The sequence below is a fragment of the Fukomys damarensis genome, unplaced genomic scaffold, assembly GCF_012274545.1.
Source record: "Fukomys damarensis isolate Sample0158 unplaced genomic scaffold, DMR_v1.0_HiC HiC_scaffold_24, whole genome shotgun sequence".
In the NCBI taxonomy this organism is placed as follows: Eukaryota; Metazoa; Chordata; class Mammalia; order Rodentia; family Bathyergidae; genus Fukomys; species Fukomys damarensis.
In genome coordinates, this window is record NW_022900936.1 from 12,793,150 (window position 1) to 12,815,708 (window position 22,559).

The 22,559-nt window shown below is 38.1% G+C and overlaps 2 protein-coding genes across 2 annotated transcripts; both read left to right on the forward strand.

The window, feature by feature from the left end:
• The first annotated feature begins 4,248 nt into the window (after positions 1-4,248).
• On the forward strand, positions 4,249-4,797 carry LOC104851427 (keratin-associated protein 13-1). Its single transcript, XM_010608593.2, has one exon. The coding sequence runs from the start codon at positions 4,276-4,278 to the stop codon at positions 4,795-4,797; it is 522 nt and encodes a 173-aa protein (XP_010606895.1). The 5' UTR covers positions 4,249-4,275.
• A 9,257-nt stretch (positions 4,798-14,054) lies between these two features.
• Positions 14,055-14,663, forward strand: LOC104851496 (keratin-associated protein 27-1). Its single transcript, XM_010608699.1, has one exon. It carries the CDS (start codon positions 14,055-14,057, stop codon positions 14,661-14,663), a length of 609 nt encoding a protein of 202 aa, XP_010607001.1.
• The last annotated feature ends 7,896 nt before the right edge of the window (positions 14,664-22,559 follow it).

Below are 22,559 nucleotides of genomic sequence, written 5' to 3' on the forward strand. Positions count from 1 at the left end.
GGCTGATTAGACTAAACCACATAGAGAGGTTTCTCTCCTCCCTTTATAGTAGGTGTTGGAGATTTTATCTCAGCAGAAAGAAAAGTGACTAATACAGTTGTTGTTGTTATTTAAGTAAACGTAGTGATATAAGTGAGACTAAAAATGACAAATCAGGCAAAGTTACTGAAAAAAGTATATACTTGTACAAGGGTAAGAATATGGTAGCGGGCCATGCTTATGGAAACAAAAGGTGAACAGATTACAAATTTCACTTGTAGTTATTGTAGAAGGCAGAATTGGACTAAAGAACTAGAGTTCTCCACTCCAACCCAGATTGCACAGCTTTTTGTCTCTATAATGCTGGGTCCTCATATGACAAATTGTTTTTCTGCTATTATCTGTCCTTTAGCCATGTAATAAACATGTTATAAAGCATTAGTGTGGAATCACTGGAAGCACTTTTGGACCATTACTGCTTTTAAAAAGGTAGAAGAAAAAGGGATACAAGATATTTCAGCAAAATGTATTAATTTACTAAATGGATAAAAGTATTTGAGCTTTCTTAAAATGTTTGCGTATCTCTAACAAATATATGTATGTGTTGACATTCTCAAGTGGGTGTTTTCTAATTTACTAATGAAGAAATTGCTTTCCAAATTTAGTAGATTCTAAAAGTGTCTTACTGACTGAAATGAAGCATATGACAGCTTTCAATTTTTAAAAAATCATAGCTGTATGAATTTTAAGAATAGTATTCAAAGTTCTAAAAGCAATGTATTGAAATGTTTAGTTTTTCAAAAATGCAATAACTTTCATTTTTTAAAACGAGTACTCAGCTTGAGAAATTATAGAACAACTGAGATTAAAGTAGCTATAGTAGACTGTTGGAGATCCACCAAAAAAAAAATAACAACATTGATGTGCCTATCAGAGTGAAGGAAAAATAACTAAGACCTTGCCACCTCTGAGACTTAGGGAAATTGTTCCATGGCTGGTCACGATGGAGCACTTGGATTCAAGGAAGTGCCTGGCTAGTGCGTGTGGTTCTAGCATCGGTAAGATGATAGAAAGAAGGTTGATTAAGATGTTGCAACAAAATATAATACTCTGATTTCTAGCCAAGCTAACTGACCTCTTTTCAATTATGGTTTTCCTGATGTCGTTGCTTTGTGAAATAGAAAAACAGCAAGCACGTATTCACACACACAATGTTGAAGAAGAGGTGAGAATAAAATCTTCATTTCTATCTTCATGTCTATTTTGAAGGCGGCTCATTAGCTTAACTTTTTCATTAATGGTTATGATTAATTTAGGGATTATATTTAATTACAGGATCACTTAACATTTCATTAAATATTACTGTAAGAGAAGAAAGTTATTTTTATATGCTTATATTTTTCTGGATAAAACTGAAATACAATGTTAATGATTTTATATATGCTCTTTCCTTCATAAATAATGTCAAAATACCCAATATTTGCCAGATGCTGATAAAATAAAAATACTGTATTAGTCGGATTTCTCATGGCCAAGACCCACAGTTTAAAGGAGGACATGGTTAACTTTGCTTATCTTTTCAGGGGATTCAGTCCATGGAAGGCTGGTTCTAAGGTTGAAGCCAAAGCAGAAGGGTGTGGGGGAGCAAAGACGCTCAGTCACGGAAGCCTAGAAGCAGAGTAGAGGAACAGTACTAGAGAGGAAGGGATGTGGGGTCAGATATAGACCCTAAAGTCACACTTCTGTGACCCCTCTCATATACCTAGAAGTGTGCTCTACCAATCCTAGGCATGGATCCCAGAGTCAGTGGAGTCTGCTGCACTCTAAGCACCACAAAGACTAAACAGGTACTAGCCCTTCTGAAGTTCTGTGCGCTACACTGTTCCCATACTCGATGAGCTAAAATCCTATTGATTTAAAATAAAAAGATGAAAATAAAGCGTTTGTAGATGGGGAGGGGAGGAGGGGGTGAAGGGAGGGCAGGGGTAAGGGGAAACAATGAGAATCAAGACTTGTCATGTAGAGGTACAAGATCCCAACAATGAATGTAACTGTACTGTATCCCTAAAATGTACCGATAAACTCAATTAAAGCTGAAAAAAAATAAAATAAAATGAATCACTTTAAAAGACATCTCTGGCAATTCCTTCACAGTGTGTGTGTTTGTATGTGCACATGTGTGTGCCTACTTACCCAAATACACACAATTGTAAAATCCTGACGTTCGTGTCCCTGCAGAGTTAAAGCACAGTTGAGAAGAGCACCTGTCTGACATGAGGTGTTTGGTTTGGGCTTTGAGTGATGAGAACGATGCAGTGTGAGAGTGAGCCATGCGTTCATTGGAGATTTGTAAGCAGAACATTCTATTGGCAGGTAAGTAAATGCCGAATATTACAAAAAATCTTCTATGAAACAATTTGAAAAGATCAAGTTGTATAGCTTTTGTGCTTTTCAATTCCTAAAAGATCCTCTAAAGTAGAAGTTACAAATGGTAATAGGTGGGGGGGGCATTTTTAATTTCAGGGTTTTTCTTTATACCATGGAATTTTTTTATGCTGATGAGTATAATTTTAACTACTTCTTATGAAAGTAAATTTTAGGCTGCTTTGTCTTTCTAGAAAGATGAGCAGAAAGAGAAGCTCAGCAGGGAGAGAAATGAATCACTCTGTAAGGTGTCAAATTTCTCACTCCCAACTGAGTTGGCAAAGGTTAGCATGCTATTAAAATTCAAGTTTTTGCTAATGTATTTCATTGGCAGTCAGCTCACTAAAGGTATACCAGTTTTTAGCAATTATTCCCAGTGATAGTCAGAAGTGTTTGCCAAAGAATTCTCTGCCCCACACAGAAAAAGAATCTAATAACTCCCTGGTAGATAAAACATGAGTTGTCTGAGTATGATAAGCTAAAAGACAGAATAAATAGAAGATTGTAACAAGCATCTCCATGGTAACTGAATACTAAAAAAGAATAAGTACACATGATTAAAATGCTGAGGCTTTAGTAGCCACATTTATGGACTTCATAAGAAAATGAGGGATATTCTGGTAGAAATATCCGATGAAATACAACTATCATACTCCAAAATGTTATTTTGCATTTGGATATTTAATTCTTCATGTGTGTCTAGGAGAAGAAAACCAAAAAGGAGTAACATTGGTTCAGGAAATTTAAGAAGGGTTTAGGAGGCCATTTTTAATCGCCTCTTAGTCTCTAGGAGCGCCAATGAAGTGGCAACCTTCATTTACACGCATGGATATGTGCTGCACTTAAGATTGAACCAAGCCCATGGACTGCACAGTTTCCTGAAATATTGTTAACTTCTGTGGACCTGTACTCTTCTGCCCAACTACCCAGACTGTGACTATATTTAATACTCTTCTTACAGAACAGTTTGGTGCTAGCACAAAATAGAAATCCTAACAAGTGAAAAAATATTCTCTAACAGTCCCTTGTCTGAAGCTATAACTTCAAGCACCATTTTGTAAATGCTCAGAATACATTTCAAAACTGCTTGAAACTGCATTTCCCAGATTACTATCCTAGTGAGTGCAAAATGTAGATTTTTTGCACTAGATTAAGTTGATTTTATTTTTGATTAATGTGTTTCTATAAATAAAAAGGATACACTTGTAAAATTGTCAATAAAAGATTGTGTTTCCTTGTAGCATCTTTGGAGATAAACACCCCTAGGTTATGATACTGGGTAAATGACATGTTTTGATGTTACTGGAGATTATGTAACCTCTGTAAACCTCCATAACCTCATTTCTATGTTATCTAGTAATGATTCTGATTATTTGCACGAGTTTGTTGCAAAGTTTAAATCATATCACATTTTAAAATATTTTATATAGATAAATACACAATAAATCATACATAAATAATTAAGAGTGTGGGTACTGATGACTTCTGGGGGTATATTGCCAGGGAAAGTTACATATACTCATCCCCAAAACTCCCATGGTCAGACTCCATGAAGAAGGGGGTTACACCATGTGCATCATGAGCAATGTTTTAAAAATCAAACCACACCTAATAACTGAGAAAAAAAAGAGAAGCGGAGTGGCTTCTATAAATCAGAATGATTAAACTACAGTTAAGGACACATGAATGGACTCCTCTTAATTATAGTCTGGATAATGAGTCATTTCATAAAAAAACACACAAGAGTGGGCAGGGTCTCTGATACAGCCTCATATCCAGCAGAGGGAAGGTATATAAATATGGCCAGGAGCCAGCAGGGACATTGGAACATCTTTTAACTGCAACTCAGCCGAGCTCACACCTCCTCTCAACATGACCTACAGCTGCTCCTCTGGAAACTTCTCCTCCCGCTCCTCGGGGGGCTACCTGCAGTACCCAGGCTCCTCCTGTGGCTCTTCCTACCCCAGCAACCTGGTCTACACCACTCATCTCCAGTCTCCCACCACCTACCAGCTGGGCTCCTCTCTCTCCAGTGGCTGTCAGGACACCTGCTGTGAACCCACCATCTGCCAGAGGTCCTGTGTGGTGTCCAGGCCCTGCCCGACGTCCTGCTACCGCCCCTGGGTGCCCACGCTCTGCAGTCCCTGCCTGACCACTTACTCTGGATCTCTGGGCTTTGGGTCCAGAAGCTGCCGCTCCCTGGGCTATGGTTCTAGGAGCTGCTACTCACTGGGCTGTGGCTCCAATGGCTTCAGACCCCTGGGTTATGGAGCCCGTGGCTTCTCCTCCTTTGGTTATGGATCTGGGTTCTGCCGTCCATCTTGCTTAGTTTCTAGAAATTTCCAGTCTTCTTGTTACAGACCAACCTGTGGCTCTGGATCTTGGTTCTTTTGATCCCTTTACTAAATTTCTAAGCTGTTGACCAATGTCATCAGTGCCTTTGGCTGTATTCTTTACTGTCTTCGTTGTGCACATGAAGAAAAACCACCTAGTTGTTCAATTTCGATTTCTCCCCTTGTCTCTTACTCCAAAGATTAGCTGACACACTTCATTTAAAAACTGTAATTAAGGTACTAATTCAAAATAAAGCTTGAGTCTGCATTCGAAATGCAAGTTATTTTGTTGGGTTTTCTTTGAAAAATTCTATAAAAACAAATTTTAATCAAATAAATTTCTTGATTTGATATTAAGCTATGCTTGTTTTCATGTATTATTTATTTTCTAGAGTTTGGCTGTTGAATATTAAAAAAGGAGTATTATTAATTAATCAACAAATATAGGAACACAGGTTATGAAATTCTATGAAAGTTGTGATTTGAAAAATTTTCAGACACCTATTTTTCTTTCTGTAAATATAGGTAATAAAATTATATTGTTGGAATACATGGACTTGTAGTAATTAAGTCTCAGATTCAAAGATTTAATTGTTCTTCATAAAATATTGGTCCTCAATTCTATTTCAATAAGGCTAATTAAGCTGATTTCTTAATAGTTGTATTAAGAACACAGAAAACACAAAATATTGCAATTACTCATGAAAAATGGAGTTGAATAAAACAAAAATGATAATTCATGAATTTTAAGTAGTTTTACTCAATGTCACCAAATATTTATTGATTAAAAAAATGACTCAATGCCTGCATCTTACAGATTAATATACAACGTAATCCACTGATATTAGTATTTGTAATAAAGAAAACATGAAACTTGACTGAAGGATTAAGACCCCAACTTCATAGTTTACCTTGGCTTTTAATTCATTTATCTTTAAGTGACAAATAATTATGCTTATTTCAGAGTTACCTTGTGCTAGGCAGCCTGCGTGATATCTGGTTTGGACAGATATCATTCCTCTGGCCAAGGGCCTCTATCCTCTCGTCCCTGACAAATGATTAATGCTGCATCTCTGGGGTTAAGTTGAGCAGCTGCCTCCTCTTGGTCTTTGGATTTACAGGGTGCTACTCACTGGACTATGGATCAATGGCTTCAGGCCCTGGATTCAGATTGTGTCACCCAACACATCTTGCATCTAGGAGCTGTCAATCTTTTTGTTACCAGTCAGCCTGTGGAGCTAACTTCTGCAGGCCAATTTGTTAAAAGCTCCTGACCTCTCTTACATGACTACCTCTGCCACATCAACTTTGCCTGTCATCTAGCCTGAGTGTATATTTTACCACCTAGAAGAGTGATAATTGGAAAGATATCCATTGTTGGTAAAATAATTTTCATCTCATAGAGTATAGAATATTCATAGAATATTCACATCATCTGCTTCTAGTTTTTTTTGTTATTGTTGTTGTTGTTACCGGGGATCAAACTCTGATCCTTGCACTTGCAACGCAGACAGTGGCACTGAGCTAAATCCCTGGCCCTGCTTCTATTTTCTTGTGTTTTCTTCCTTATTCAGTTAAAATAAAGCCAATGTAATATTTTTAATCCCAAAAAACTCATTTAATTAATATCAGGACACAGGTCTTTCAGTTAGCTTTCCTTTTTGTGATGTATGTTAGGAATTCCATAACTAGTATTCATTATCTAAAAATGAAATGTTTAACTTGAGGTGTAGAAAGAGGCTTCCTGATAGGCTTTTCTGACAATATAGAGTAACTTTCTGAGAAATTCTGCCAAGTTAAATCAGAGCTTGGGCAGAGTATCCATCCTTTAATTTTCTGTCAATAATCATTTCAGCCGAAGCAGGACACTTCATTCTGATTAAACTAATATTGGCATGATCCAAGCAAAAAAGTGTGAGGCCAGCATTTTTGATGAGAAAATTGTGAAAATATTATTTTTCTGAGCCTCCTTCCCAGATTTATTGAAGCCATTGTAGAATCTTTTGGTCATGATTTTAACTGATTGTAGTAGCTAGTAGAATGAAATAAATATTTCAGGTATGAAGGAAATTAAACATGTAAATTCTATTATAATTAAAGGAATGTAATTTCTATGATTTACTTCTTACGATAAAAGAAGTAAATTTACTTAACTCCTCCTATCTGGTCACTATGAGACCATCTGTTTTGTTTTTTTTTTTAAGGCTTTTTTTTGGGGAGGGGCACCGGGGATTGAATTCAGGTCCTTGCACTTGCAAGGCAGGCCACCAAACCACTGAGCTAAATCCCCAGCCCTGAGACCATCTGTTTTCATAGAAGTTGCATGGCAGTGTGCTGAGTAGGGAAACTGGGTGGAGTAGCTTTTGATGTTCTGGGTTTGGATCTGAATACAATAGTTAGATCAACTCTTACATTCCCTTGTTAAGGGTAGTACAGTCATCTATATCCCCACTTGTATGAGTGGGAATGAAAATATAAAAATAGATACAGATAGTCCACTATTTATTGCCTTCCGAGTTGTTTTGTTCCACACCCTTCCTTATAAGAATTAGATTTTGTGTGTATATTCCTCCTCATTTATACATACACTGTACTTTAAATGAACTTAATTATTGACTAGTTTTGAGGATAAAATCTGGAAAGTATGTGACATCTATATCCCCACTGACATAAGATGCTTTAGGGATAAGCACGGTATTTCGCTTAAACCTGTGAGAAACAAGGAAGGTGGGAGAGTTGTTTCTTCTATGGAAGTTCTTTAAGCAACCTTCTCTGGCTCTGTACTTTACCTTATGTGTAGGGCTGCATCCATACTGCATATGGTCTTATACTACATTGTCCCATCACTCAGAAGACACCCAAACCAAGAGAAATGCAGAACAAATCCAAGCTCATCTTACTTCTGGGCTTAGGCTTATGTGAGCCAAAAAATTTTCCATTTGGTTAACTTAATTTGAATTATAATTTCTGTTACATGTAGCTAATGTATTTGTGGTTTAGACAAAACTTTCAGAAAGCTCCCTACAAAATAAAAATCCCTTAATACAATCTCAAAAACTATTTGCAGCCCATGCCTAGACTCTCTCCAGCCTTGTTTTCTTTCATTCCCCACCGAAGTGTGGTTCACAACACATCAAAGGCCTCCGTTGCCATTTGTGTGAACACTAAGTGCAGATCCAAGCTCGTATGACCTTGAGCCTCTGGAAGGAAGGTCATGTTGCTCACATTCTTCAAAGCCCATAAAATATTACCTGGTTTCTCATTCCTTTTACATATACTCCATTATCAACAGAGTTGGTTATTTCCCACATAATATTAGAATTATATATACTTACATTTACTTAATTACAAAGTCACTATTTTTAATATTTACTTATTGCAAGTACTACTATTTTAATTGCAGTTTATTTACTTACTTTCCACTTTTAATGCAAAAATACAGAATGATGGGATCTTACAAGTAGTAAATAGTAAGAATAAATTGCATAAATACCCAATGAAATAGATATATTATACCAGAGATATCAATTATCCTTTCATTTTTGCTGTTGAGCTCTTTTTAGACAAGCTAATTATCACAAATATTCTGGTCATTATTGTCGAAATTGATTTTCTACATTATAAAAAGTGTAGTACTCAAGGAAGTAAGATAATTTTAAAACAAATTTACATTTCTGGATTACACAAAGGCAGAAAAACACAACCATTCAAAATTAACATCAGAGACAGGCAAGTTAAAGTGCATCCAGGGAAAGAAACAAAAACAGGTCTATAATTTCTGTAATAAACCACAATACTTTTACATCCAAATGTAATGGAATCAGGAGTTAGAAAACATGAATTCTAATCTCAAAGAGTCAAGATGATATTGTTTATTCCTCTCCCCAATTGCTCATTATTATGAGTTGCATAGAAACTCTATAGTCTAAATTGTTTTTTCTTCTTTTTTTGTCATTTTCTTTATCTTTTTTGTCCTTCTTTTTATTTTTTGTCTATTTGCATATCTAAATCAGATTAATCTGTAAATTAGCCAGGATTATTCCAAGAAGACAAATTATTTAGAGATAGTGTCAAAAGAGAAGTGTTGTGGCTGCTTTTATTTTTATATTCTAAAGGATGCCTTTATTGTTAAAACAGAAATAAACCCAGCAAGAGACTACTTCCATATTCAAATCAAAGAGCAATATTATTGTATCCATTAGTTCCTGAGAAAGGTTATATGTTGCTTAGCTTACTTCACAGAATTTCCTACACAGAAAAACAAATGAAAGTGAGAATTTCATTCAGTAAGTAGTTGTGACAAGATGCCATTTGATGTCCTTTTTAGTTTCAGGCATTGTGATGCGGAAAGAAAGGCACAGAATGTGACAGCTGGGAAGGACTTTAGAGAGCCTGTCATCTTCAGAAAATCCAGACACAAAGGGACACATCCATACTCGAGTCGTGAACTGTAGAACCAACAGGGGTAGAAACTACATTGGTTCCGTTTTGACATAGTATTCCTCCATTTTATTTAAAGTTTCTATATGAACAATTTCAAATTAATTTAGGCCATCCTCTGCATGTTGTCCTGGTGAATAAAACTCAGAAAAGGATGAAGAAAATAAATTATGAAAGCCCTGGGATGAACTAAGTGACTTAAGGGTGATTCTTTCATTTTATTATTTTATTTGTACCTTTATGAGAATGACAAAGGTGATTAGAAATTTAGCATGGCTATAAACCAATATAAAAGCAATATAAATTATTCAAACCTGCAGCTACGCAGTGTCGACCCCTTGAAATGTGGGACAAGCTAAGGTTCGATCTCTGATGAGAATTAAATTCAAACTTTCATAAAAGATCAGTATGTGAAAAATTACACACCAAAACCACAGCATTAATCATAAAAATATAGTTTGTTTACTTTCTCTTATAATTTTATACGAATTCCAGATTTATGAATTGTATCTGTCTACAGTGGAGATCCTTAACCTGACCATATATATAAAATAGCTCCTTTCATGTATCATTCAGTATGTGATGGGTAATCTGTAGCACAAACTAATTAAGTTTGATCTCTTTTTATTTTAATTTTTGAAATGAAAATTAAAGATTAGAGCAGTTGTTGTAGGCTACTAACTCTAAATCCTCATACTTCTTTGCCTCCACGTACCTAATGTTAATATTCTGCCCACTAGTGGTTCTATGGTGATACTGTAGCTACAAATTGTGTCTTCAAGACAACAAATTCTGTAGAGTAGCTGGACACAAGGTCAACACACAAAGATCAGTAGCCTTTCTATACTCGAACAACAGACTCACTGAGATGGGAACTGAATAAACGACTCCTTTCACAACAGCATCCAAAAATTGAAATACCTAGGAATCAGCCCAACAAAAGAAATCAAAGACCTCTACCCTGAAAACTACAGCACTCTGAAAAAAGAGATTGAAGAGGATATCAGAAAATGGAAAGGCATCCCTTGCTCCCCCTTGCTCCTTGCTCCTGTGTAGGGAGAACCAACATAGTGAAAATGGCCATCCTTCCAAAATTTCTATACAGATTCAGTGCACTCCCAATTGAAAGTCCAACAGCATATTTCATAGAACTAGAGAAAATGATCCAAAAATTCATTTGGAACAAGAAGAGACCTAGAACAGCAAATGCAATTCCAGGTGATAAAGACAAGGCAGGGGGTATCACAGTCCCCAACTTGAAACTATGTTTGTGTACTGTGAGACCAGGAGAGACCAGGCATTTGTTCAACAACATAGTAGTATCTGGTCACCACAGACAATTTTATTTTTCATTTTGTGGTTTCATTTTTCCTTTTAATAAATGTGTTCCACAAACTAAAACAGGACTATGAAAGATGAGTCTATTGTAAGACCATGATTTTGGCATGAGCTCTAAATTACTTTTGATAAATTTTGACAACATGCAAATTGTAAAAAACATTTGCACACGTCTTTGAGCGCGTATTCTAAGTTATAAAACCAAGCCAAAGGGATTCCCCTTTGTGGAATATAAACACACGGCAGCTCGATGACACAACTAGTCAATTCTAGACTAGTATCCAATATTTAATTCAGAATCATCATCAAACATTTGAATAGGTCTTTTAAAAAAGTGAACGGAGAATTCATGCCATATGCAATTAAGTAGCTACCTATATTTCTTTCTCAAGAATCTTAGGAGATAGACTACATAATTATCATCATTCAAGTGCCTACAAAGCTAATCCTTAGTTTTAGTAAGGTGCACTCAAACAATTCCAAGGTGAGCAGTTTCCTAGCCTACGTCATTTCATAGTAATAAGTGAGGTAACTCCCTCTATAAATCCAACAGTGACTGAAATCTTTATATACTCGTTAAATCAAAATTACATGTTGAAACACCTGTTAATTCTGCACTCAATCAAATAGAATATGTGTTAATGCTGCAGCCCAAAGAGAACAGAACTCTTATTTACAAATGACAGATCACCATTCGACATTTGGAAATTAGGAAGTGCACAGTCCTGTAGTAATTTACTGAACATTGTGAGTTAATAAGCAAGCATTCTGCTGGAAACAAGGGTGTGATTTCCAGTCTGTGTGATGTCCAGCGTTGCCCACACAATTTGGCAATAGAACCCCTGCAGTAAAAACTAGTGACCTTTTCACTTTAAAAGCTTTAAAAAATATGTCTACTTAAACATCAAACATTAAATAAAATAAATTTCTCAGCTTGTGCTGGGCCAACAATGAAGATTTCTGCATCATTTTCTTCACATTTTAGAAAGATAGAGCTAAAATGTATGCATAGTTATCTTTTTAAACTCATTACCCTTGCCAATCCATAAACATTTTGGGTATATCAAGATATCAAAACTACAGTGCTTCAGACAGTTATAATTTGAATACCTTTGCATTTAGCATCTTCTAATGATTATTTTTTAAGATCATATTATGTAATAGGCAGCATGATCATTGTTAGGGATACAACAGTGAGAAAAATCTGTTTCTTGTCTTCTTGGAACTTACAGTGTAGGACAAAGGCATATTGTGGAAAAAAAATCTTCATAAATCGTCTGAAGGAAAATCTTGACTGAAAATGAAATCTTTTTAAGGAAGTGATTGAGAGCTATTATAAGAGGTAACTCTAAACTGAGAACCAAAAGAGGAAAAAAAGCTATTCATAGAGGAGGAAGAAAAGGCGGAGGAGGAGGAAAAAGAAAAGGAGGAGAAGGCAGTGAAGACAATGAAATAGCCACATTACAGGCTCGAAGAGCCTAGTTAAGGCTTGTGGTGTTGGAGCATATTAAACTGAGAGTAAAGACCAAAGTTAGAGTTAGAAACAGAAGCAGTGGCCAGAGCTTGTAAGATATTATAAATTAGGGTAAAAGGAATATATCTTATAAGCAATAAGAATCCATTAAATCCCTTTGAGAGAGTCAAGAACTATAGTGGTGTCCTCTATATAAACACAAAACTACAAATGTAAATACTGTATCCACAAGAATTAAATAGATTATTGCAAGATGTATAGCAACAGTATAATGTGATCTTCAGAAGCAGAAGAGTGGCCTTTTGAAACTATAAATAATTAGTATGTGTAACAAAGGTATTGTTTACAAGTTGGGTATGTAGTGGGTCAAGTTGAAAATATTCAAATATGTCTTATACTGATGCTATCGTGCTGTAACATTTTTATCTCTTCAAATTTCGAGAATTGTACTTTACAAAAGTTCCTGGATGTTCTTGGGTTTCTTCAGGCTTGAAAACAGAAGACTGAGACATCACAAAGAATGTACTTCTGTGCTGTTTCATTGTCATAAGTCGAGCTAAATAATTTACAGAATGTATTATAGAAATCTCTTGAGTAAATTCTGTGCTTTGTGTATAAAACTGCTAAGTATAGCATGCTAATGCAAAAAAAAATGTAGAGGTGGATCCTTTGTAGGAAAACTACAGAGCATAAAACAACCATAAATGAAAAGCATATCAGGAACAAGCTTGATGCACAAAGAAAAAAATGTGTTTTGAAAAGCACAGAAGCAAGTAAACACACAGGTTGGTGTAGAACTCAGAATAAAAATGGGGCTAAAACTCACTCGCTTGATTTTAGCAGAGATAGGAAGGATATGGAGAGAAGATTTATAATGAGTTCTGTTGTTCTGTAGCACTCTGGGGTAAGTACAGTTTATAAAATTTTACGGTTGTTGTAGAGGCTTAAGTTTTCTCACACAGAGAAATAATAAGTATTTGAGGAAATGGAGACACTAATTATTCTCACTGAATCAATGTACAGTGTATACATGTACCAAACACTCTACAAATATGTACAAATATGTCAGTTTAAAAATTCCAATGAAAAAATTGCCTTCTATTGCCACAGAACACATTGTGAGGAATATGTTTCATGTTTACATCATTTTTATAAATTTTTTCACTTTTATTATTTCAACATTATTATATCTTCATTGTAAAATATTTATTAAATGCAAATAAATAAAGTAAAACTTACCTACTTTACATTAAAAAATAGATTGGTAATTTAGAGGAAAAAGCAATAACCTCTAAATAGGAAGGGGGAAAGACTTCATGGAGAGGGCTTCCAGGAGTTTAAGGGACAAAGTATCAGAAATGAGAAGAGTGGTGTTGTAAGGATAATGATCACTTTAATCAGTGAGAAGAAATCTACTACAAAACTTGGCTTGGGATTTAGCACAGTGATGCCACTGCTTTCCTCACAAGTGTAAGGTCCTGTGTTCCATCTCCAGTACAAACAATGAAATAAACAACAACAACAACAACAACAAACTTTCTCTTGTCCCAAGCAAACAGGAGAGACCAAGATATTAAGCTACAGTCATTTAGATCCAATTCTAATTTAAACCATCTTGAACATGTTCTTACACCTGCCAAGTTGACACTCAATACCCAGTGCCAAATATTAATCAGCATTCAATCAGCTATTTCCACATACATTTCTTGTCTGCCACCAAAATAAAAAGTCACACTGGCTAAGGAAGAAAAGTTAGCTTGGATGACATGTTGGGACTCATATTTGACAAACCCCTCCCTGATGAATCATCCTTGAAGCTCACATGAAAGCCATTTTGAAGACTCCAAAAGGACTTGCATCTTTGTTAATAAGACATCATTTCATACATAACAAAACCAAGTTCTAATGAGAGGTTATCCCTCAAATTAGCTTAAGCAATAAGGTGCAAAACAGTCTTGACAAAAATGCCAACACCCAGTTTTCTGAGTAGTATATAATCTCCCCAGCAAAAAATTTAATCTTCAGACTTGGCCCTATTGACCAACGTCAATTAGGGTTTTAGCAATATGTCTCATAGTTACTGCCAGTCATTCAGGAGGTCCTATAACTCGCCGCAGCTCTCCGCCATTTTCCATGGCTCTAATCCTACAAGCTTTGGAGATGGAATTTGTTTGCCCAGCACCTGCCACAGCAGAACTTGGCTCTTGGACAACTATCAAGAAACCCACAATGAAACCTCCAGCTGCCAATTGACCAGTTGTGAGCAGGACCACTTTACAGAAGATACATTTGTGCAAAGTTGTTGCCTACCCAGTGTTGTCCAAACAACTTATCCCAATTCCAAGCCTTCTGAAAGGACATCATGCCAATCAAGAAGTTCCTCAACAGTGTCAGAAAATGCTTCTCTGTCTTGCCAGTCACGAAGCAGTCAGCAAGTGGGTTTTGGAACCCAACATTGCCAACCCGAGAGCTACATGGCAAAGCATTGTCCACTAAAGACTTCCGTGTCTCAGAGTTGTCAGACTCTGGAATATGAATCTAGCCAATGCCAATGTCAGATCTCTGAGTCCAGTTCCTGTAGCCCACTGGTCAATGCTGCCCCTGGGCCTCAACTCCTGGAATCCTACGAGCCAGCTTGCTATATTACTGGTGGTTTGAAATCATCTAGTAAGTGAAGAATCTATAGGAAATGTGCATACTTGAATTGATTTAGAGGGTATCTAGTCACTTTAAGTTTCTCAATACAAAATATTATTTGTGTTATAATTGAATGAACATGTCTTCTACTGGTGTCTCCAAAGACAATAATTTTTTTCTTTTGGTATTTATTTTTGCTGGTAATCTGGAGTTGGAAAGTCTAACTATTTTAGATTACCGAAACTGTATTTATTACAGAGCAATAAGTGGCAACCAAGAAATAACTTGATATTTTAAAAAGTTAACCTACATTTTGACAAGTAGTTATTGTCTATGGAAATACTCAGAATTGTATCTACTTTATTAACTAATGTGCCATAATATAAGAATTCATAAAATATTCAAGTTAAACAAGACTGTAGAAGCATAACTATCCTCTGAATTCTGTTAGTTTTAACTCTATTAAATAATAGTTAATGATTAATGACACCAACAATGCTTCTAAAGTCTGGCTTATTTGTTTGCCGTTCATGATTTTATCAGCTGTATCAAAATATTTTTAAGCTAACTATCAGATGGAATCTTTTGCTTTAAAAATAAAAGAGAATTTTGAATTTCACCTTTGCTGACTTTGGAATCACTCAACAAGACATCTTAGGACAGTATAAAGTGAAGTTTAGCATCTGTACTGCAGTCCTGTTTTTTTTTTTTTTTTAATTAAATTGAATATTGAGTTGGGAAAGTGTTCTTTCTCTTAAGTAAATTTACTTCCTTTGGAATTAAACCACAATTGTTATTATAATACTTTTATTCAATTCTTTAGTTAGTTTTATGTTATGGAGTTTGGAGTGATTTTTTTTACCTGATAAAAACATAAATATGTAAAGAATAAAATTATTTATTCCTTTAAAATTTCTGTAATATGAACTAGAATATTGGTAGTCTCCAAAAGGTAAGAAACATATGTAATGTGAAGATGATAAAGTCGTGAAGTCAGAATGTATGAAATGTATTAATTTTATTTAGATAGCATAGCTATTCTGAAGCTTTGGCTATGCTGTTACATGGATCTGTCATTTGAGGGTATAGCACAAAGTAATGGCTTGGAACATGGACTGTAAAGACAGACAGCTGCCCTGGGGTTGGGATCTCAGTTGTGCTGCTTGAATACTATTTAATTTCCAACTAGGTGAGCATATGGAAGATATTTAGACATTACTGTACATCGAAGTAATCTTGAGAACATATAATTGGGTGTATTGTCAGTTTTTCATTGCTCTAATGAAATACTTGAAAAAAGTTATTGGAAGGGTTTGTTTTGGCTCATGGTTTCAGAACATGATCACTATTTCCATTATTTTATCTGTATGCAAAGCAAAAACAACATGGTGGAAGGGCAGGTGGAAGAAAGGTGCTCATGTTATAGCAGTGGGAGAGCCCACTAGCTCTGAACACTGCTGCATTGAGATCCAAATTCCCAATGCATGATCCTTTTGGGGCATGTCCTATCCATGACATAAAATTTAACCAAAGTCTAGTGTGTATGTTATAAAGCAAAATGTATTTAGTCCATTTCCAAAAGTCATTATCTTAAGAGTTCCAGGATTTCTCAAAAGTCCAAACCTAATGTCTCCTCTCAGACTCAAGACAAACTCTGAGACTCCTCTGTGTGTGAGCCCCTCTCTTAGTAACTTACATTCTTCCAAACTACAATGGCAAAGGATAAACATTTGCATTCTACACGGGAGGACTAAGGGCACAGAAAGGAGATACATGACCAAAGCAATCATTGCCTACTCTAGCTCTAGGTCTGGCACCTGGAGCACACAGTAGTAAGATGTGAGATCCAAAAGGCTTGGACAGCCCATCCCTGTGGCATTGCTGAGTCCAGCCCACATGACTTCTCTCATAGGCTCACTGCCTATAGCTTTACTTGTCAGATGTTCCATGCTCTTGCCACCCCAACTTCCTGTCAGATCCATTGTATCCTCATCTTCGCTCTTACTATTTCACATATTGCTCTCTCATGGGCTAAATACAGGGCCTATGATCATATCACACATTGACTGATCTTTTGGGGCTTCCTATACAATGTTGGTGGAAGCATGGACCCATAACTTTCACATTATTCATGCCTGTAAAACTAGCACTAGGTGTATAATATCCTCTGCTACTTGCTTGAGTAGTAGTCCAGCTCCAGCAGCTTCTGAGAGCCTGAGTGGCTGAGCATAGTGAAATAAACCCTAGGGAACTGATTTCCTAGGTAGCCCTGCTCAAGCGGAGGATCCTGTGACTTGTTTTGCCAATGAAAGGCTTACATTTTTATATCTTTGAGCATACAATGAGTGAGGCTTTGGTGATTCCTTAGATATCCTCAAGATATTGTTCCTATTGCCTTAGTGCAAGTAATGGACTCCTTATAATTATGCTAATCTCCTCAGCAACCACACTTTCCTTGGCCTGAGCTTTACTTGTGTTTCTTTTCTAACCAACCTGTGGAATTTTACAATTCTCTAATTTGCTTTTTGTACTCAATTCTCACTATAAATCTGACTGAAAGCCCACAACAATATCCATGCTACCACCTGAGTACTCTGTGGACCTTTAACTTTCTTCCTCCATTTAACTAATTTGTAACATTTAAATTCAGCCTCCTACAAAATCTCAGGGTGTGGACAAAATACAGATTAGTGTTTTTCCAGAAGGTAATATGATGACCTCTAGTACCATTTCCCCTAGAGTCTTCATTCCCATCTGAAACATTGTAAGTTCAGTCTTATTGCCCACATTCTTATCAGCATTCTAGTCTTCACCAGCATTACCCATTAATCTGTGCTCACAGCATTCCAGAAGTTCTCTAATTCACATCTCCAAGCCTTTCCAAACTTCTCCTGCCAACCAGTTCCATTCTTCTGAACAACATGGTCAGCTGTAGTCATAGCAACAACTGCATTGCTGGTACCAATTTTCTGGGTCAGTCAACTCTCCATTGATAGGATGAAATCCGCCAGAGAATCAACTTGGAGGAGAAGGGTGCATCATAGGTCACTTTCAGCAATTTAAGTCCATATTTGGCTGGCTCCAGCGTTTGGAAAAGGGAAAATCTCATGGTGGATGAGCAAGGTGGAGCAGGTGGAGCAAGGTGGAGCAGAGCTGCTCATGGCAGCTGGGAGGCAGAGAGTGAAAGAGACCCTGACATCTCTGAACACTGTAACACTGGATGCCAAGCCTCCAAGACATGATCCTTGTAAGACATATATCCAAACCTTAATGATAGGGTACTGTGAGGTTTAATAAGGTAATACATTGAAAGTGTTCCTTATATTATCATGCATATAGTAGATTTCTCAGTAAGATTTTGAAAGAAACAGACGCTTGCCAAAGATCACTCCACACACCCACAGAGCTCATATGAAAGATTTATTGTAGAGCTGCTGTGACACAGTGGCCTACTTGGTGAAGGAGGAAGAAGAAGAGAGAGAGCTGGGTACAAGGGGCTTGGTTATATAGTGGTTGACTGGTGTAAGTAGGTTGGGAAATTGCATCAGCTTGCATGGGCAGCCACTCCGGGGTCATTATTTGTGATCCATTTCTTATATGGACAAGCCTTGCTCAAGCATCAGTTTTGCTTACAGAAAATGGCGCATGATGTAGGAAATGGAAACTTAAGGTATAAAATGGCTGTTGCTAACCAAAATGGTGGCAGCCATATCAAGGCAGTTATCTTATATTGCTCCTTTTTTTTGTTTGTTATGGCCTCAGAAAGAGGGGTAATGAATCTCTCTTGCAATCTTTACGTTTTGGCTTAAATTATTTTTATTCTAATTTCACCTAAACAGGTAGAAAAATAAGGCTAGATATAGAGTTTATGTTTATAGCACACATATGTAAAGCCAAAAGGAATTTTCTTTATTCTTCCTTTTATGTGTGTGTGTGTGTGTGTGTGTGTGTGTGTGTGTGTGTGTGTGTGTTAGAACTCCTGTGGTCTTGGACCCTTGTAGTATTTCTACCTGGTGATTGTCTGTTGGTATCTCCACTCCATGTAGATGTAGAGTTGCCAGAGGGCCAGCCTTTTTGTGACTGCTAAAATCACAGAAACAGCAAGGTTGATCTCTCCAGGGCATAAAGCCAAAGGAGATCCTGCTGTAGCTGGGAAAAGAAATGGAGAAATAGCAAACTCATCCAAGCCTGAGTCATGTATCATCTGTTGGTTGTTGTTCATCTGGAGGATGAGTTGGAAAACCAGTTGGGTCCTGTAAAATAAGCTGCTTAACAGTTTGGTTGGAAATATTTTGTATTTGGTTTGGAAGAAAGCGGAGTAAGCAGGAAGCCATTATAGCAATTATAAGAATGCATATAAAGGGACCAGTAAGGGTAGGACCCAGGGAAGGATACTGTGGAAAATGGAATAGTATTGATCTTTTTAGAGCTCTTCTTGTCTTCTCTTAATTCTGTCTTGGAGGTCCTTAACCTTAGAGGTGACTATGCCTGACTGGTTAACAAAATAACAACAGGCTACTCCTAACATATGGCAAATACCCACTTGAGCGGCTGTCAAAACATCTAGGTAAACTGCTTTGGGTTGAGATAATTGAACCTTAGATGGTGAAACCCTATAAACAGAAAGTTAAGAAGGATATAGGTATCTTGTTATAAAGCCTCTAGAGAGGGACTGCAGAGGAGAAGGCCATCAACATATTGGAGAAGAAAGGAGGATTTGAAGATTAAGGAGGTTAGGTCTTTTGCCAGGGTCTGAACAAAGAGATGAGGGCTGTCCCAGAAGCCCTGAGGGAGGACTATCCAGGTGAGTTGGGTAGAGGTTTGGGCATGAGGGTCTGTCCATGTGAAAGCAAAGAGATCTTGTGAATCAGGGTGTAGTGGGATGCAAAAAAAGGTATCTTTGAGGTCTAGTACTGAGAAGTGAGTAGCATGTGATGGGATGGAAGAGAGAAGTGTATATGGGTTGTGAACAACAGGGTGTATGGGGACAATTGCCAAATTAATGAGTCTAAGTTCTTAGACCAGTCTGTATGACTATTAGGCTTTTTGACAGCAAGGATGGGAGTGTTGTAAGGTAAATTTGTGGGCTGGAGAAAACCCTTGTTGAGGAGTTTCAGCTACAGGTTGAAAGCCCAAGAGGCTAGTGTGAGAAAGCAGGTATTGGCCTTGTGTAGGAAAGGCAGTGGGATCTTTGAGGCTAATCTCGACAGGAGGGCAAGAAGCTAAAGAAGGAGTTTTGGTTTCCCACACCCTTGGATTTACCAAATTAGTGGAAACCAGCCAAGGCAAATTATTTGGTGGTTTATTTTCTTGGGAGGGTTGAAGGGCCAGGAGAAGAGTGAGTACAGGAGACTCCTGTTTGGGACCAGGATTGGCTGAGGAGGTAATGGTAGTTCCCAGTTTTACTAGAATGTCTTGGCCTAGCAAGGGGACCGGAGAGGATGGAATGACAAGGAAGGAGTAAAAGAATGAGAAATTGTCTGTCATACAGTGTAATGTTGATGTCTGAAGTGGGCAGTGTGATGTGCCCTCTGCCCCTATAATAGAGGTCTGAGATGGAGAGACAGGACCTTGAAATTCCTGGAAGACTGAAAAGGTCCCACTACTGTCTAATAAAAAGACAATCATCTTCCCTGTCACCATAATAGTTATCCAGGGCTCTTGCTTGGTGATGGTTTCTGGAGGTGGGAAGCCAGGACCATGTCAATCATCCATCGCCAGTCCCAGCAGATCTGCAGGGGGGCATCTGGTCCGGATGGCCCAGAGACTCTCTGGGCCAGGGGACAGTCAGTGACCATACCATTTACACTTCGGGCAGGGACCAGGAGTGGTTGAGGATTTGGGCAGGCTCTTGCCCAGTGGCCTTATTGTTTACTCTTAAAGCATGGTCCCTGTGGTGTTGATGTCTTTCAGAGCCCTCAGGTACCAGATGGCCTGGCTAGACATTTGGCCTGTGCAAGCATTTGATATTTTTGTTTGTGGGTGCGGTCATCGAGCCCATTATACGCTTTGAATGCCGTGGCCAGGACCTCAGCCAGGAGTGTTAAAGGTCCCCTCTCTAAGCATTTAAGCTTAGCCTTTATGTTGGGGTAACTCTGTGAAAAGAAGTACGTCGTGAGGAGTTGTCTTCCATCAGCAGTCTCCGGATCTAGACTGGTGAATTGAAGTAAAGCCTCAGTGAGGTGCCGAAGAAACGCTGAGGGGTTTTCCAGTTTGTCCTGGATAACCTCCTGGAATTTTTCATAATTGACTACCTTAAGGGCTGATCAGCAGAGACCTATGAGGAGACATGTGACGAATTGATCTCTGGATGTGATCCCTCCAGCCGAATTATAATCCCAAATTGGTTCCGTATCGGGAACAGCCTCAGTGCCAATTGGGTGTTTAGGTGTGATCTCATGGACCTCGTCGCTGTATGTCCTGGCCTGTTCCCAAACTTTCCTGTGCTCCTCAGAAGTGAGGGTGTTGGAAAGATTCATGAAAATATCGTGCCAGATTTGGCGATAGGACTGGGTGATATATTGGAACTCGGGTAAAAGAAGCAGAGTTGGTGGTAAAAGAGCCTAATCTTTTGCAATCTGTGAGAGATCAAAGAAAAGGGAACGTGAATCCTGACCACGCTCTCAGCCCCCACCACCTAGCGAAGGGGGCAACAACGTGGCTGGAAGTGGGAGGAGGTCCTGGGTCCCTGGGTCGGGAGTATGTTGGGTCCTAGAGTGGGTAACAGGCCCCGAGGAATCTAGATGATCAGGACCTGAAGGCCCTTGGATTGGAGGTTGGGGTAGGGGTGGGGTCTCTGAAAGCAGTAGGGAGGAGGCTCATCTGCTGGTTCAAATTCTTCAGGGACAGAGGGTGAACTCAGGGTTTTAGTAGCAAGCATAACATGAAGAGGCTGATAGAAAGAACAGAGGGAAGGTACAGTTCTTAAGTAGGAAAAACCTTGAACATAGGGACTCTCACTCCATTTGCCCATGCACTCACAGAAGTTGTAAAGATCCCAGATGAGTGAGGGATCGAAAGCCATTATGTGTCCACTTATTTTGGTTATCTAATAAATATTGAGGCCAAATTTGAGTAGAAAGCCTAAAAGGCATTTAGGTTTTAGGTCAGGCATGAGACCGAGGGTCGTGAAAGTTTTGACATCCCAAGGGGAAGTCTGTCAGAATGGATTGTCCCAATCCCACGGCGGAGAGAGAAGGTTTCTGCCAGACACCAAGGCATCCCTGGGTGAGAAACAGATGACCATGAGGTTAGTAGTGCCACTCAAGAGGATCATCACCACTCTGGAACAGAGCACTAGGGCCAATGGGCCATGGGAGACTTGGAACCTGACATCCAGTATTTTGAGTGAGAGGCCGAAAATGCACCAAGTCTCATAGAGGAAGGAGAAGTCTCCACCATGGGAATCGAAACCCAGACCAACAAGCCTGTGAATAAAGGCTGGTTACTCACCTATCAATGAGGCCAGTGGTGGGTGCATAGAGGCATCATGGCAAATGGACATAAGCTGTTGGGTGGGAGGATTGGAGCTTCAAGGCTTGGGGTCCCTAGACCCTTGGTGTTAAAGCTGGGAGCCAGGTAACCCCTGTTCCAAGTCATGGCACCAGTGAAAGAAACTGGAGCCTGCCAAAGATCACTCCACACCCAACAGAGCTCATATGAGAGGTTTATTGTAGAGCATCTATGGCACAGTGGCCTACTTTATACTTAAGGTATAAAATGGTGGTCGCTAACAAAAATGGCGACAGCCATATCAAGGCAGTTACCTCATCAATGTAATAAGCCTCTTAGCTAAAAACAAACAAAAAACAAAACAGCAGCAACAACAACAACAACAAATGCCTGGAGGATATGGTAGAGATTTATAAATAAATCCCAAAATTTATGGCAGATTAGGAGAGCTAGACACCCACAAAAGAGAGATGAGCTTCTTC